General features: G+C 60.6%; 2 protein-coding genes across 5 annotated transcripts in view; both read right to left on the bottom strand.

Annotated features, from left to right (window-relative positions):
• Positions 1-1,898: 1,898 nt before the first annotated feature.
• RHOT2 (ras homolog family member T2) lies at positions 1,899-15,260 on the bottom strand. 2 transcript variants are annotated; one of them, XM_080383538.1, is made up of 19 exons: positions 15,123-15,260; positions 14,688-14,746; positions 13,527-13,608; positions 13,360-13,403; positions 12,026-12,079; positions 11,560-11,612; positions 10,896-11,004; positions 10,329-10,430; positions 9,776-9,874; positions 9,211-9,319; positions 8,839-8,959; positions 7,888-7,972; positions 6,583-6,728; positions 6,394-6,494; positions 6,192-6,322; positions 5,645-5,725; positions 5,332-5,454; positions 5,024-5,226; positions 1,899-3,730 (listed from the first exon to the last, which is right to left on the bottom strand). In XM_080383538.1, exons 1-19 carry the CDS (start codon positions 15,157-15,159, stop codon positions 3,613-3,615), a joined length of 1,857 nt encoding a protein of 618 aa, XP_080239664.1. In that variant the 5' UTR covers positions 15,160-15,260; the 3' UTR covers positions 1,899-3,612. The 2 variants fall into 2 exon arrangements, with proteins under 2 accessions (XP_080239664.1, XP_080239665.1); XM_080383539.1 differs by having other exon boundaries at positions 14,688-14,741; positions 15,123-15,212.
• The window catches only part of WDR90 (WD repeat domain 90), a 31,934-nt gene continuing 30,443 nt past the window's right edge, over positions 15,261-16,751 (bottom strand). For 2 of the 3 annotated variants that reach the window (XM_080383505.1, XM_080383504.1), the window contains exons 41-42: positions 16,425-16,509; positions 15,261-15,619 (exon numbers count right to left, since the gene is read on the bottom strand). In XM_080383505.1, coding sequence (XP_080239631.1) covers positions 15,462-15,619; positions 16,425-16,509 — 243 coding nt within the window. In that variant the 3' untranslated portion in view covers positions 15,261-15,461. The remainder of the gene's footprint in view (positions 15,620-16,424; positions 16,510-16,751) is intronic. The other variant, XM_080383506.1, reaches the window with a different exon arrangement.

The raw sequence follows: 16,751 nt of genomic DNA on the forward strand, positions 1-16,751 counted from the left end.
CACAGGTACCCACATACCTGTGTGGGTACCTGCATCCCTGCACATGTACCCTCATCCCTGTATGGGTACCTGCATCCCTGCGCGGGTACCTGCATCCCTGTAGAGCCCCCTGCATCCCTGCACAGGTACCCACATCCCTGTATGGGTACCTGCATCCTTGCACAGGTACCCATATCCTACAGCTTCCTGCATCTCTGCATGGGTACCTGCATCCTGTATGGGTACCTGCATCCTTGTGCAGGTAGCTGCATCCCAGTACAACTCCCTGCATCCCAGTGTGAGTATCCACATCCCAGTACAGGTACCCACATCCTGGTAGCTACTTGCCTCCCAGTGCAACACCTGCATCCTGGTACATGCTTCTGCATCACAGTACAGCACCTGCATCCTGCTACAGGAATCTGTGTCCTGGTGCTGTAACTGCATCCTGGTATGGCACCCGCATCCCAGCATAGCACCTGCCTCCCAGTATTAGTACCAGCATCCTAGTATGGGTACCAGCATGCCAGCACTAGGCACCTGCTGAGTCTGGCACAGGTGACTGCAAGCTGTACCTCCTTCCTGACCCTGCATGCACAGCCCAGCACAGGTTGGGGTGCAGCCCCACAGCTCCCCCACCCCGGCACGGGGCTCATGGTGCCTCCAGCACTGGCACCTGCCCAGCACAGAGCACGCAGAGCAGCCTGGCACTGGGCACCTTGAACTGGCACTCTTCACATGATGTGCACAGCAGCACCCAGGCCAGGCCTGCTGCCCCAGGATCCCTGGGTGCCCTGTCCCCCGGGGCAGCATGTCCCCAGGACCCAGCCCTGGCACCGTCCCCGCTCCCCTGGGCTGCAGATCAGCCCCACTGCGAGTGCTGGGGGAGTTCTGGACTCCACAGCCCTGCTGCGGCGTGGGGCAGAGGTGCTGGCAGGCAGCGGGCAGGGCTGCGCACGCTGGTGATGCCACAGAGATGCTGGCTGGCGCAGGGCAGGCGGAGGTGCCAGGCAGCGGGGCAATGCCTGGGCCCCTCGGGGACTGTGTATGGCCATGGGTGAGCTCCCACAGCCCTGCCACGCGTGTCCCCTGCCCTGGCACGACATGTGCCACCGGCACTATTAATACACAGCACAGCAAGTGGGGCTGCTGCTCCCGCAGGGCCCAGCCTGGTTTGGACTCACCGGGGAGCACCGTGTGTCCCATCCACCTTGGCGTCACCACAGCGGTACTGGCCACGCTCCCTCCCCATCCTTGCCCCAGCACCCCTGGATGCTCTGGTTTGCCATAGTCAGAGGGGTCTCATCTCCCACCCCAGCAGCCTGGAGGGACCCCAGCACACGGGGAAGCAGCCTGGCTCCCTCCAGCCTCAAAGAAGCCCTGGAGAGGTGCAGGGAAAAGCCTTTTCCCCAGCTGCACCCACATTCCCCGTGCCCAGCACCCGCGGCAGAGCCTGCAGAGACAGAAATAGCTGAAGGGAAAAGCTGCCACGGGGAAACGGGAACAGGCAAGGGAGGTGGCACAGCCCCGGGAGCCGCAGGCCTGCGGGAGGAAGGCAGCTGTGGGGAAGTGGGGAGCCCCTAACCCCACACGGGGCCACCACCTGGGACATTCTGCCACAGTGACTCAGGGACCCACCACCTCCTTCCCTGCCTGTCCCCACCAGCTGGCACCTGTTGCAGTTATCCATGTCCCCAGGCACCAAAGAGCCCTGGGCCAGCCCCGAGCCTTGTCCCACAGGGCTGTGCATCAGCTCTCGCCCTAAATCCCCGTAACTGCCCCCAAAGAGGGTGGGCAGCCCAGGCCCTGGCGGGTCTCCTTGCTCACACCCCAGCCAAGGGAGGCCCCAAGCTTTGTGCAGCCCTGGGGCAGGGGTGAGGGGTCCTGCTGCCCGCGAGACGCAGGACACAGCATGCAAGTGGAAGGTGTGTAAAAATTTATTTTGTTATAGAGAACAAACCTAACACGGTATGGCTTTGCCAGACACGGACTGGTGCTGGGAGGGGGTCAGACCACCAGCCACAGGCCTGGCTTGCAGAGCCACACGTGGTGGGCTCGGGCACGGAGAAGGGACATGGAAACACCAGGGACATGGCCCTGGCAGTGTCATGAACCATGGGCCAGCGGCGAGGGCGATGGCAGTGGGTGCCCAACTGGCACAGGAGCTCTGGCAAGGGAGGGACCCTCTGTCCTGCCAGTGCTGGGGACCACGCACCAGCAGGATGGGGCACCACCCTGGGACTGCCCCATAAGAGATGCCGGCTGCCACCCAGCCACTTCCCAACTCCCTCACCGGCTCCAGGACATGATAAAAAGTTTAAATAAACAAAACATACGGAAAAGCAACTCCAGCTGCTACCTCAGTGCTGCCCCAACCAGCTGCCCGCACAGAAACCTACCCTGAGTGTGCTCAGAAAGCTTAAGAGCTCGTGTCACTGAGCCAGGAGCGGACCCCCTGGATGGCTGGAGTCGCAGGATGGGTGCGAGCTGGGCAGGGGGCCAGCAAGCCTGGCCTTGCTCTTTGGGACTGGGGGCCAGGGACGCTGTGGGACTGGCCCTGGATCTGCAACGAGCTGAAGTCACAGCAGCTGCCCGGCAGCAAACGCCAGCCCGAGTGCAGGCAGGGGACAGCGGAGCGAGCTTCCAGTTGTATCAGGAGATGCAACGCCCAGAGCCTCATGCCCTGGGACAGCCTCAGCATGGCCACCGCACCATGGAGGGGACAGCAGGACAAGGGCCATGTCCCAGCATATGGCATGGTGTGGCACCAGCTCAGCAATGGCACTGCCAGGAAAGGACTGCAGCCTGCCCTTCGGAGCACTGCGGGCATCCTACGCCCTCGCAGCCCTCTCCAGCTTACCAGTCCTCCTGAGGCCCTTCAAATACTGGTGGCCATAACACTGGTGACCAGGGCAGGGGCAGATGGCCTGAGAGCCTGGCACACTGCAGGACTCAGAATTTGTGCAGAAACAAAAGAAGGAGCCCGGGACAGGTCCTGGGTATCGCTCCCGCCCCGTGCAGCCCAGGGAGAGGGGCTAGGCATGACCTGAAAAGAGGGGTGGGGGGTGTGAGCTCCTGGCACTCCACGGCTGCCTTTCCCAGTGCTGGCTGGGGGAAACAGGGACCAGAGAGGGAGGTGTGGGGCTGGTGCCAAGATCGACAGCTCTGCTGCTGCTGGAGGCCCCAGGGGCTGCAGGAGTGTTGCCCCCCCCTGAGCTGAGGGCACCAGCACAGCCCTCTGGGGAAGGGATGTGCCCGGCCCAACAGATACTGAAACACTCAGTTTGAGCTTAAAAACAAACGTTAAAAAAATTTAACAGAATAAAAGATGAGGGTGATCCTCCAGCTGCCGGTGAGGCGGAGCCCCCAGCTGAGCTGCCTGGCCCCTGCTGCTAGGCTGGGCAGAAGCCATGTGGGCGAAGAGGCTGCAGAGGCTGGCAGGGTTAGGCTGGCTGGTGCCGGGGGATCTATCCTGCTGGTGCTGGGAAGTCCGGTTTCACTGATCCTGCAATCCAGGCTGAGGGGAAAGGAGGATTTCCTACCAGGGACCAGCTTGAGGCAGGGCCCCTCACCGGGGCATCATTCGGGACGGGGAGGCTGGTGTCACAGGGAGGACAGGGTGGAGAGTGACTCTCATTTGTTCTTGGCTAGCACGCGGTACAGCGTGAACCCTACCAGAGCAGTCACCGCAGTCCCCAGAGCCACCCGGAGCCAGAAGGACGCGGCTCCCAGCTCCACGGCATTCAAGTGGCTGCAAGGAAAGAGAGAAGAGGCAGTGAGCGAGGCACACAGAGAGGGCTGTCCAAACGCCACGCTAGTGTCCCCAGGGGGGGACAGAAGGTGACCACAGTGTTGCGCCCAGCCGAGGGCAGAGAGCACCAAGAGGCTCCCCAGTCCTGCAAGCCAGAGAACCCGCTGCCTGGCATCATCAGCAAGCCAAGTGATGGCTCTCTGCTCTGCTGGTGGGACGAATGCAGCTTTACCCTCCTGTGGTCTGGAAATAGCACAACCAACACCTAAATAATTAGTACGAGCAAGGAGGTATGTATCTGCCTTTCTAGGTCAAGCTGCTTTTACAACTCCAAGTGCACAGAGACCCAGAAGCAGATGCAGGGGGAGATGCTGGCACAGCCAGTGACACCAACCTAAGTCCTGCCCGAGCGTACACACTCCCTTCCTAAACACACGCTGTCCTGCATCAACATGCTCCTCTGAGGAGGAAAGACATATCCATTATTCATTCCCCAGTAAATCAGGGGAGAACAGCCAATCCCTGGCCCTCCATTACGCTGTTATTTATTTATACCACATACCCTAAGATATATTAAGAATATTTAAATTTTAATACTGCAGAGGGGAAAAAAAAGTGTCAGCTCTAAAAATAAAGTTGTTTATTGAAAAGAAGCTGGAGGGAAAACCACTCACTAGTAATTGCATCCTGTCTTCCAACACACCCACATGCTCTCCCTGGGAGGGCTCTGCCCCCAGCATTGTGCCGGCCCTCAGCTTTCAGCCCCCTCCACCTCTCGAGCAGAGCGATGCCCCACGCAGACACCTTCTCCTTCCCAGATCTCCCCCCACTGCCTGCGACCAGCCCGTCTGCACCCCTGCCCCGTCACCCAGCCCCTTTCAGGTGCGGCTCCTTCCCAAAGACAGGCTGTGTGCACAGAGGTCTCGCTTCACTGACCTCTTTTTTCAGTCTGATCCACCTCATCAGGAGAAAATAGCTGCCACCCCGCCTCTGCAGGCCTTGGCAAACTAGGCTGGCTACTCCCCTTCAGCATTTTTTATCTTAGGCTTCAAAAATAAAAACTCCTGTGGCAGGATCTATCTAATAATAATCTGCCAGAGACACGAGGCAGAAGAGAGCCTCCACCCTCTCCAAGTAGGGGAAGAAGTGGCCTTTTTTGTTTCAATTACTTGTATGAGCAAATGACACCAAGAGAGAAACCAAACCAACAGCACTGTGGCAGAGGGCTCGGACGCAGCCCCCCTCCCCAAGCTCTGCTCCCAGCTGAGCCCCCTCCGCAGGAAGGATACTAACGGGAACGTGGCGGCGGTGGCCAGCTTGGTGTAGATGGTGGTGCCGGGTGGCCCCTGGCCGTGGCAGGAGAAGAGGAAGGGTGGCGGGAGGCAGTGCTTGTAGCAGAACTCGGTGGGGGACAGCCCGGGCTGCTGGCTCGCTTCTGGCAGGTCTGTCTTGGAGGCCACAAAGACGCAGGGGATCTGGCTGTCCATGTAGTGTTGCTGCCGAGAGAGGGAGAAGTCACAGCAAGGCTTAAGTGCCCAGCCCCTGGGACGTGTGGGGCTGCCATGCAAAGCCTGACGTCCCACAGGGCCCCTGCCAGCCACCTTATAAATACTGGCACAGTAGCTGAAGGATCTGGGGTCGTTCAGGTCGTAGATGAAGCAGGCGACGTCGCAGGCCGCGTCCGACGGCTTCGTGAACTGCGTGTCAGCGCTGACCTCATACAGCTGGAGCAGGAAGGGAAGGGATGGGTGGCACAGCACCGTCTCAAGGGCACAGGCCATTTCTCACACCAGCACACGGACTGTGCTGGCACGACCACAGCCACAGCCCAGGGGTGCCAGGATGCTGCTGCAGCAATATGGGGGGACACAGCCCAGCCCTGCCGTCAGCGATTCCTTCCTCTCCCTGACTTACTATAAGGTACTTCTCCTGGCCGTTGACCTGCACCGTGTTGATCGCGTAGAGGGATGGCTCCCCTGCGTTCTCCCTCTGGGCCTGCCACCAATGAAAACACCGTCTCAGACAGCAGGGAGCAAGAGCAGTGCTTAGGGGAGGGAGAGCACTGCCCACTGCCCCAAGTCCCCATGCTGTAACGGCCACCTGAAGGCCAGCCTGCCCACGAGACGTGGGGCTGTTCATAGCTTGCAGGGAAAGTCAGCATCACCTCGGTTAGATCGGGGAGATACGGCTGCCCAGGAAAGGCACAGCCCCTCCGAGATCCTCAGGACAAGCAGAGGGAGCGGGCCCACTGCCTCAGGCAAAATTAAGGACGCAAGAGCCACAGCGACTGGCACCAGCAGCACAGAGGGGACTGTGAAGCCCTTTGCCGGGCCGCTGGGGCCTGGCCATGGGCAGGGAGGTGCCATCACACGGCAGATCACTCAACGGCCTCACGGCTCTGCCTCCTGCTCCGCTGGGACGCCCTGCCGCAGCGCGGCCGGAGAGGGGAGCAGCCACTCACCGCGAGGCTCCTGCCGAGGAAGGCCTGCAGGAAGGCGGACTTGCCTGCGCCCCTGGCTCCCAGCACCTTGCAGAGGAAGACGTTTCTCTGGGTCTGGCCTTTCTCCAGGTCAATCCTCTTCTCCCGGGTCACTGGCAGGAGAGAGGCTGGTGAGCGAGAGGAGGGACCTGAGCTGTGACAGGAGGGGAGGGCATGGCCGTACCTGTGAGGGCTTGTGTCTGGGAGTCCTGCTCCGAGAGGATGGGGTAGCCCAAGTAGCCCAGGCACTCCAGGCAGTGCCGCACATCCAGGTAAGCCACAAGCCTGGAGAGACAGAGCGCACCGGGAAGCCAGCAAGATCAGCAAGTGCTAAGTGACATGACTAAAGGCAGGGGAGAGGGACTGAGCTTACGTCCACTGGCAGAGGAATCCATGCAGGGAAAGCAGGCCTTTATCAGTGGTGCATACCGTGTTGTAGAGCTCAGGGCCCCAGGGCACGCAGGGGAAGACACTGAAGAAGTTCTGCAGCTCTGTGGGCGAGAGGGCTCCGTCCTGGTCCTGCCAAAACACAGGGGGGTCAGCAGCTGAGGCACGACACAGCCTGTACAGGCACCAGCAGCTCTCTGCAGCCACACCATGCATTGTCAGGGTCCGGAGAGGGTCCCGGGCACAAAACCCACCTCCCTCACTGCTGCAGAATGACACAGGGATGCTTTCAATGGCAAAAATCAATTGCAAGCGAAGCCAGAGCTGTGTGAGCATACAGAGAGCCTATGCCCCAGGGACTCCCATCACTGCACAAGAGGCAGGCCGATTCTGCTTTGCGATCACAGCTGGAACCACTGGCAGCCCTGCTACCGGGCAGGACCTGTCCACGCTCACCCCACAGCCCTGAGCTGCTGTTCCTGGCGTCCCTGGGGCCAGCCACCCCGCAGCAGCCTCCATTGGTCCAGCCTGGCCTTCCACACTGCAAGATAACTAACCCAAGGTCTGTGTGGCCACCAGACCAGCAGCTAACCACACACCAATGCAGCACCTTCAGGCTGGTGTGCCTGAGGAGGATCTGCCAGCACCTGGGCACGCAGGGACATGCATCAACTCAGTGCTGCAGCTCCCAGTGGCTGCAGAGCTGCTGTACCCCAGGTGCACGTCAGCATCTGAATAACTAGTCCGGGCAGGTGCATGCAGATCCAACAAATTCCCTTCTCCCACACTCCAAAGAGCAAGAGCATGGCACAGATCAGTTGTTTGCTTTCCCTCTCTCCAGCCTGGCACCCCCTCCACAGGGCTGGCAGCTGTGTGGGTGCTTGGGCTTGGTCTGTGGCTGCAGGCCAGCAGCTGTGCCTGCTTCTCCTGCCACCTTGCGTGCTGCAGCCAGGCACTATGAGGGGCCACACTACTGTGATGTTAACTCAGACCCATCCCCTGAAGGCCCAAACTTTACTGGCTGCCCTTTGGTCAAGGGTAGCAACCACAACCCTGTGCCCTTGACATGCTGCTGCCATCAGACTCTGTACAGCTTGCCGTGACCACCTCCTGCTCTCAAAGCCTCGGCAAGAGGCTGTGAAGGGAGCATAGTGGCAGAGGAAAGGCCTTCACTGGCACTACGTCTGCTCCCTGCAACAGAGGGGTGGGCAGGAGAGCGGCTACCCCCAAACATGCAGCCCAGCAGAGAGCAGCACCCCCTCCCCAGGTAGCTCCACCGCATGTTGCCCACCTTATCGTGCTTCTCAAACAGCCGCTGCAGGAACTGGTAGCCCAAGTGGTTGAGCTCAGTGGAGCAGCCGGGAGGAAGGCGGAACCTGTCAGAAGAGATCCGAGTGAGCCTCCTCAAGCCCTGAGTAAAGGGCAGCGTGTGAGCAGGTCTTTGGCCAAGCTGGACGTCACCCAGAGGACACAGCTCCCTACTGTCACCCTGCTCAAGGCCAGCGGTTGTCTCCAGGCCTGACTATTCCTTGACACAGCCCTTTTCTTTTAGGGAGAAGCCCTCAAGGGTGCACAGTGGCCTCTCCTTGGCACACCCATGCTGCCCAAGCAGCCGGGGAGATGATCTAGCGCTTGCTCTGCCTCATGCCCAGGGCTTCAGTAGGGCACGGCACTACCCCTGGGGTGCCTTCCACCAGCAAAGGCCCTGTCACCTCCCTGCGCAGGCTGCTGTCTGGAGAGAGGATGAGGCAGCTCACAAACGAAACCCTTTCATTACTGCCAGATCACCACCTCCAGGGTGGCAGGGAGCAGAGAAGAGAGAGCAGCTGCAGAATCAGCCGGGAGGGAGATGCTGACAGCTCACTGCCCCCGACAACCATTCTGCCTCAGCTCAGGCAGAGACAGAACAGCCTTCAAAAACCCCTTGCTGATGTCAAGGGAAGTTGGGACAGGCCTTCATTCATTCCCCACCTCCTTGTCCGCCTACATCAGAGCCAGCAGCACAATCAGCAGCTCCAAGGCCTGTTTTATTTGTTGCCAGCCCCACGTTGTCAGCTCCTGCCCACAGGATAAGGTGAGGAGCACAAACCTGACCATGACCTAAGGGTGCGGATTCAGCTTCAGCTGAGGAATGCAGTAGACCCCAGGGTGCAGAAAGGAGCCAGCAAAGGTGCTGGTGCCTGAGCTGCGCACCATGAGGATGTCACACCCTACCCGCCCCACTCCATGGTAGGATACGCACTGTGGGTAGAGATAGTCATCCGTCAGCTCCAGCTCGTCGTCGTACCCAAAGCGGCGAAGGATGGTCCAGGTGGTCTCGTGCCGGCCCCTCTGGATGAAGAGCGTGTTGAGAAAGAGGAAGCCTGCAGAGGAGATCAGGTGGCTCAGACACAGCGGGGCCAACTGAGCACTCAGCCTCAGGGTTTCACTCCTCAGGACCAGACTTTCCCTGGGAAAACAGGCTGCTTGGCCAGAGAGCTCCAGCAGCCACAGCAGGCTCAGGCTTGAGAGGCAGGAGGCTCAGCCCCAAGGACACGGCCCCTCACACCGTGCTGAACGAGACGGGTCCCTCCATCCCTTGCTGGGCAGGGGCACGGAGCCCTTGTGCTGTTACCATTCAATGTCAGGCCGTTGTCCTGCACCCCGTCTGTGGTGTTCTTCCACACAACCATCTTCACGTCCTCCAGTGCCTGGGGAGCCAGTGGGTTTCCGAAACAGGACTTCTACCTCCCAAGAGAAAGGTGCTCATCGTCAGCAAAGCACACACAGCACAACCCTCTTTCTCACCACCATCCCTCTCCCCTGGCAAGGAGACTGTGTTTCTAGGACAGAAAATCCACCCAGCTCATGGATTACTGCCTCAGACCTTGACCAAACCCCTGTTCTTTAGCATCCCACTAACATACGACTCAACATCTACCTCCAGAGCCTCCTGCTCTTACCACTGCAGAGCAAACTTGGCCCAAGCCTAGCAAAGATGGAAGACCTGCGGATCCCCATGTGCGCCGAGATGCACCCTACGGTGCTTTAGCTACGCAACAGCAGAAGTACTGAATGTAAACAGGACGGCTATGTCAGAAGAGACAGTCAGCCTTTCTGCCTGGTATTGGATGGAAAGGGGACCCCAGGGGCTTTCCACAAGGGACTGGGGAATATCTCAGCCCTGCAGCCAGCCATACCTGGAAGTAGTTCAGTTCGTCATCGCTAAGGATCTGGTTGTTATCCTGGTCTGAGAGGTTGAAAATCCGGGTCAGCGCTCGTGCACACGCAGGTTTCAGCTGCAAGGGACCAACCATGGTGACAAAACCAGGGTACCACCTTCGACCTGGCTCTTCCTCCTGCCTCCTGACACCCCATGCACAGAGGGGTTCCCTTCCTTTACTGGCTGGGTGCACGGTCCAGCTAGGCCACTACTGCAGCTACCTTGGAGGTGGGAGTCAGGAGCAGGACAGCCCACGGGAAGTTTTCTCCTGGACCCTCCCCACCATGGCCAACACGTGGTCTGGAGCATGAGGGCTTCTGCCCCACCATGCCCCAGGTCCCTGCAGCTCTCTCTGGCCTGGATATGCTCAGCTGGCTACACTCAGCACAGGACATGGGTGCTTCCCCTTGCTCTGGCTGCGCTGGCCCAAACTCTCCACCCTCCTACCCAGGGGCAGAAGCACAGCACCAGACCAGAGCACTGTGATGGGAAGGAGACTCCTCCAAGGGGCTGGGAGCAGTGCTTCCTACCTGCTTCTCCTCTGGGTCATAGAGAGGGGCGGTGGGGTGCAGCACAGCTTTCTGGGCATAGTAGAAGAGTTCAGAGATGTTCTTGAGGTTCTTGGCAGAGCACTGGGGGATTCAAAGGAAGAGACAGCCCTGTGAGCGAGGACAGGTGATGGGCTGGTGATAAGGGGCTGGAGGAAGATGACATGAGCTCCCCAAGCCAGATAAGTTGTGCATCAAAGCACAGAGCAACACCTGTTCACCATGAGGAAAAAACCAAAGGAAACCTCTTGCTCATGCTGCATCTTTGCTGTGCGTGTTCCACAGCCCCAGAGCCAAGCAGGGCTGCCATGTAGCTCCAGCATCAGTTACAGCTGGAGAGCCAGAGTGGGCAGACACTGAAACTCACTCCCTGCAAAGTGGCAAAGGACAGAAAGCCTAAAGCACAGGCTCTCAAGACCCAGATGGGGTACTTTGGCAGAGCAACATTTGCAGGACAGGTCTCCACAAGCACAAAGGCTCCCTGACTCATGCCAGATAAGTGCTCCTAACCCTCAGGGAGGCTTTGCAGAAACCCTCCAGTTTTCTCACCTCCACACAAGTCTCAATCTCTGAGAACTGGTTCATGATGGGCAGGATGACATCCATGGAGCTCCCCACCTGCAGGTCAGACTTGTTTCCCACTAAAATAATGGGGATCCTGGGAAAAAAAAGATGGAGAGCCAGAGAACATGAGTGAGGGCACCCCTCTCTTGGTCTCAGCGCTGCCCCAGCCATGCATGCTCCCAGGCAGCAGGCCAGGGAGCCTCCCCACCCTCCTCTACAAGGTCCAGAGCAGCTTTCCTCCCTCCCACGGCTGTGAGCACCCATCTGGAGAAACAGACTGCCTGATCCTGCTTACGCTTTCACCCAGCAACAATATGTTCAGGAGCCTTTAATCCAGCACAGCAGCCTTCTGCCTAAGTGATCCACACACAGATTGTGGCTTCTGTGCTCCTGTACTCCCCTGGCAGCCTCTTCTCCCTGCCTGGCTCAGAACAGATAGAGGGGGGAAGGAACCCTCTCCTCTCCCTCAGCCTCAGCTGGATCTGCGAGGGAGAAAAGCTCCCATGTTCTTCTGCTGCAAGTGGTCTGGCCACAAGTCATAAAGCTGGTTTGATCTCAGTAAGCTCAGGAGGGGGAAAAGGTGGTGGGCACCCCAACAGCCTGCTGAATCCCCCAGTTCTGCAGCCGCAGACCACGCCACACACAGTACCTGGAGCCCTTTTCAACTCCCCCGTTCACCATAGGGATCCACTTTGTGCGAATCTGAAAGGCAAGCACAGGGAAAGGGCTGTCAGCGCAGCCTGAGAGGCAGCTCCCAGCACAGGTGCCGTGGCAGCCAGCAGGGCCCTGCAGCCATCTGCTCCCCGGCACTGCCCCACACCAGCAGGCAGCGCAGAGCCAGGGATGCTGGATGCCAGCAGAAGGATGCAACAAACCTGTTGCTCCCCAGCACGTGAGGACAATGGCCAACGTGGGAGCAAGCCCAGGCTCTGCTCAGCCAACCTCTGCTTGCAGGAGTCTCAAACCCCAAATCCTTCACAGGGCTGGGGGCTGTCAGTACCCACCCACACCAAGAAGCTGGGGCAGCAGGGAAGGACCCAGCGCTGGAAACCCCTTCCCCTCTGGTGCTGCTGCTGGAGCGGGGCTGCTCAGGGTGCTGGTGGGGAACCCGTTACCTTCTCAATTGTGGCTTCCTTGGTGACATCGTACACCACGCAGACCACATTGGCCTGCAAGAGAGAAGCGGTAAAGGGTAGTGAGCCAGGGTCCACACGGCACGCTCCCTGCGGCAGGGAGGCCGGCTGAGCCCGAGGCGCGGTGCTGCTGTAGCGGCAGGCCAGCCCCACGGCCAGGAGCCCCGGCCCCACGCGCTGCCAGCACGCTCGCACTGAAACCCAGCAGCGACAGCTGAGCGCGCGTGAGTGTGCACACGTACACACAGCCCTCCCACAGCAACAACTCGCATGCCGTCAACACAAGCTCTACAACAGGCTGCTCAGAGCAAAGACGGGGGCTCGTCTGCTTCAGGAGCTGCTGCGGGCACATCTGCTTCCATGCCTGGAGCCCTGGCTCCCTGCTCCCCGCCCCTCGCTCCCCCCCCCGCCCCCAGCATGGCTGTGCCCGTGCTCCACGCTGGGCCAGTGGCCGCTGCCCTCCTCCCCTCTCTGACCCCATGCAGACAGCGCTGACACCAATGCTTCATTTGAAGCAGACAGGAGGGATCACTGGCCCTTTGAGGAGAGAGTTTAACGCTAATCCCGAGGACACACAAGGGTTTAGGCAGGATTTCCTGGAGCTGTTTTAAGCCTCTGTATGCTCTTGCTGTCTGGGTGGAGGGAGCAGGACCCCCGTGCCCACTCCTTGACCATTAGCCACTGAGGTGGAGAGATTAAATAGCTTTGTTCACGTGAGGTGCACAGGGGAGAGACAGTTTTATTATCCATAATCAAGAGGTCCTCCTCCCTGCAGAGCCGAGGTTAATCCCAGGGCAGAGAAGAGCAGCTGGGCTCACCCCAGCCAGCCAACTAGATTACTCCTCCATGGCTGCTCTGAGGGATGTGGGAGCCCTCATTCCTCCCTGCCCAGCAGTCCCCAGGGATTCAGCTCCCAGACCAGCTCCTCTGTGCCACTGCTTCCCCAGGCAGCCACAGGGACCTAACACAAGGAGCAGGGTGGTCTCACCCAAGCTCAGCAACTGCTTCTCCCCTCTTCTGAGTCCGCTAGGAACATCTGGAGGCTAAGAGCACATTGTCTGCTCAGCTGCCTCCTCCTCCTCCCCCTCTTGGTGGGCAGCGAGCTGGAGGGCTAGAACAAGCCACACACGACAGCTTACAAGACAGAGAAAGATTAAACAAACCTCTAAACAAAATGACAGCATTAATCCACAGATAACCAACTGCCTGTGCATCTCTGGGTGACCAATGGGGAGAGTGAGCAGCCATGCTGGCTGCAGGGCTACAGGCACCGCAGCCTCCTGTCCTGCAACACCTCTGTGTCCAGCCCCGCTCACCTTAGCGATCTCCTCCTGCAGCTCATCCTCCGTCTGCTCCGACTCTGAAAATGGAACAGAGCAGTCACCAGCTGCCCCCAGCAGCAGGGCCCCCTTCCCACTCCCCTCAACCAGGCAGAGAAGGGGAGAAGTGAGGCCGGCAGGGAGTGAGGGGGGACAGGCCCTACCTGAGTAGTCCACTATATGTGTGGGGACCTTCTCAGGGGTGACATCAGCTGGGATTGTGATCTCCTCTGCGCGAGGGGGCACCTGCAAAGCCAGCAGACTCCAGTCCAGCCGGCCATGCCAAATGCAACCGAGAGGACAGGTAACAAGGGACTTCAGATCCCAATACAGCTGCACAGCTCCATCCCTGCCAGGGTGGGATGAGCTCCAGGCCACAGACCACCCAGCCCACCGGGCTGCAGTCCAGCCCTCAAACAGCTGGTGCCCCCAGGGTGAAACCTTCAACCACCCTGCAGCCCCGAGCCCTCCCTTGAGAGGCAGCTCCTGACAGCACAGAGTCCCACAGGAGAAGCCGTCTTTCAGATGAGTCATTGCCAGCACTGCCACCCCTGCTACAGCTCCGGAGATAAGCCTCAGCACTCCCCCAGCTCTCCGGCCTGACCTCCTGGCAGCTGGGAGAAGCTCTAAGCTGATTGTCCAGGCTTTGCTGCGAGAGCATGGGAAGGAGCGCAGAGCCAGTCCTCCCCCAAACCCTTGGAGCTGATGCTTCCCAGCACAAGCATCGCAGAGGTCACCATCTGCTCGCAGGCAGCGGAGAAACCACCTGGCAGCACGAGGCAAACATGCCCAGCCAGACCGATCCCATTTCCTTATCTGAACCACACTGGGAGAGTAAGCCCCTGAGCTGGAAGCTCCAAGGGGCACACGTAGGCAGGCTGGATGCTGCTTCTCACAGATGACCCAGTTCAAAGTACCGAGCCCACCTCCAGGTGGGCACAGAAGACAGGAAACATGGCTTGGTCCGTCCCAACGACTCGGTGCCAGTGTCGGCACAGCAAGGCTGGTGCCGGGGAGCAAACAGCCCTGCCGCGCAGGGCAAGGCTGGGCCCCGCAGCCTGCCACCCTGGTGGGTGCAGAGTCCCGCAGCAGCAGGTGCCTGTGCCCCTCCCCAGGGCAGAGAGGGCCCCAAGTCAGGAATTAGAGCACAAAGCGAAGAAAGCAGCCTTTCAGCTGGAGCTCCACAGGGCCCTCACCGCCCTGCGCCACCCCGGGGCTGTCACCGGGCCCAGGGAGCTGGGGCACTCCAGGAACCCCCGCCTCGGGCCGGTGGCACCCGGGACAGAGCCGGCCCGGGGGCCCAGGGCTCCCCCCCTCACACTCACCTCTTCAGGGAACTCCTCGCCCACCAGGGCCATGATCAGAGATGTCTTCCCCACCTGGGCTAGGAAAGAAAGGGAAGAGGTTGGCACCGGCCCGGCGGGGCGAGAGGCAGCCGGGGGGCAACGGCCGCCACAGGCGGAGCCAGCGGCCGGTCAGTCAGTCACCCCCGCGGGCAAACGGGGACGCGGGTGCCACGATTCCGCCCGGATCGCCCGAGGAGCCCCGGCGGCGCCGGCCAGGCCGGCCCGAGAGCGCTGCGCCGGCAGGGGCCACGGCTCCCGCCCCGCCGGGACCGCGGGCAGGCCCGGCCGCTGCCCCGGCCCCCCGCGCAGGCGAGGCCCTCCCGGTGCCCGGTGGCACCCCCCGGCCCCAGGCCGCCCCAGGGGCTCAGCCCCCGGCCTCGCCGCCCTCGGGCATGCCCCCGGCGCCCGCCTTACCCTCCCCCAGCAGGAGGATGCGCACGTCCCGCTTCATGGCGGCACCGGGGGCCGCCGCCGCCTCCCGCCGCTTCCGGCCTCACCAGCGAGCGGCGGCGCAGAGCGGCGCGGGCACAGCGGCGCCCCCCGGCGGCCGGGCTCGGCGCGCAGCAACCCGAGACCTCCTGGCTTCGGTTTTCCATGTTTTATTTAAAAATAAAATCCAAAACAAACAGCAAACGGGGCTGTAAAACACATCCCACAACCGCCCGGGCCTGGCCTGCGGGCCCGCCGCCGCGGCCGGCCCCAGCAACCCGCGCGGGGAAGGAGGTTGTGGCCGGGGCCTGGGGCTCTCCTGCCTCAGCCGCCCCTGAGCTCCCAGAGGAGAACGGCGCTGTGGGAAGCTGTGACGAGGCGGCGGCCGGAGGGAGCGAAGCGGCAGAAATGGACGGTGTCATCATGGCCGGTGTAGTCCTGCGCCTCGCTGGCAGGGCAGCGCAGCAGCCTCAGGAGCCGTTCTGTGGGGAAAGGAGAGCAGTCAGCGCTGGAGGAGGGAGGTTCCACCACCATAGGCCTCGTCCCTGCCAGCACCAGTGCTCCTGCCCACCCACCAGCCCTCTCCCCACTGAGCCACCAGGCTTCTTCACATAACAGCTTCTTGCCAAGGCAAGCGGGCAGCCGGGGGGAGCGCGTGACCTGGCGGCCCCACACGGTGTCAGGCTGGCACACCGCAGTAATGGATGCTGCGGCACGCTTTAGTGCGGTGCTGCTGTCTCACACCCCCATGGAGCACCTGGTTCTGGGCTCACAGCAGGTGCCCTGCAGCTCTGGGGCAGGTGTGGAGCTCACCCCGCTCTCAGGAGCCGCTGCCCCAGTAGGACAGACGCAAGCAGCTACAGGAGCACAGTGCCCTTGACAGGAGGAGGGTGCCAATGGTCCCTGTGCTGTGGGAGGGTCCCTTCCGCCCCCCGGGCTGTAGCTCACAGCTACACAGAGGTGAAGAGACCCTGTAATCCCAAGAAGTAATTCGAGTGAGAAATCCTGCTCATTGACAAACAGGACTGAGCTCATGCATCTCATTTCTGAGCTAGGAGTCTCCAGGAGCACTCTCCTTGCCCAACACACCCTGCCCACAGTCCCAGGACCGTAGCTCTCAGGGTCTGAGGATATGGGCTGTTGTGTGTGCACGTCTCTCTTGTTTAAAAGGAAAAGGATGCTTGGTTTCCCCACTTGCAGAAAGAATGGGAGACCCCTACCTGCCGAAGGTAAGCTGGGGACAAGGCAGCCTGGGCAGTAGAGTCCACAGCACCCCTTGGTACTCACCACCAAAGCCGACAGCTATGAATCGCGATGCAGGAGACAGGCTGAGCGATGTGGCAAAGTACGGCAAGGAGATCTTCTCAACTACCTGTCTCCAGAAAGAGAAACATACCAATGCCTCAGAAATGAGAAGGCAGAGCGGCTGCAGTTAGGAGGGTAAAGGGCTCCTCTCAAAGGGGAGGCTGACAGATGCACAGCACCTCTCAGACCTTGGAAACCTGCCAAAGGCATCGACTTTCCAGAGGAGACTTGGCTCAGTGATTTAGAGACAGTGCTCCTGAAAGCCAGCGCCTTCCCCTCCAGTCAGATGGAAAGGCAGCAGGGTGGCAG

Source organism: Falco punctatus (assembly GCF_963210335.1).
Source record: "Falco punctatus genome assembly, chromosome: 4".
NCBI lineage: Eukaryota > Metazoa > Chordata > Aves > Falconiformes > Falconidae > Falco > Falco punctatus.

What these genes read in the sequence shown, in the direction of transcription:
- RHOT2 (XM_080383538.1), bottom strand. Translation starts at nt 15,159, where the DNA reads ATGAAGCGGGACGTGCGCATCCTCCTGCTGGGGGAGG. An exon ending in TGTTTGAGAAGCACGATAAG is followed by an intron (nt 6,729 to 7,887) that starts GTGGGCAACATG and finishes GTGTTTTGGCAG; the next exon opens with GACCAGGACGGAGCCCTCTC. An exon ending in GCCAGGAGAAGTACCTTATA is followed by an intron (nt 5,455 to 5,644) that starts GTAAGTCAGGGA and finishes TTCCTGCTCCAG; the next exon opens with CTGTATGAGGTCAGCGCTGA.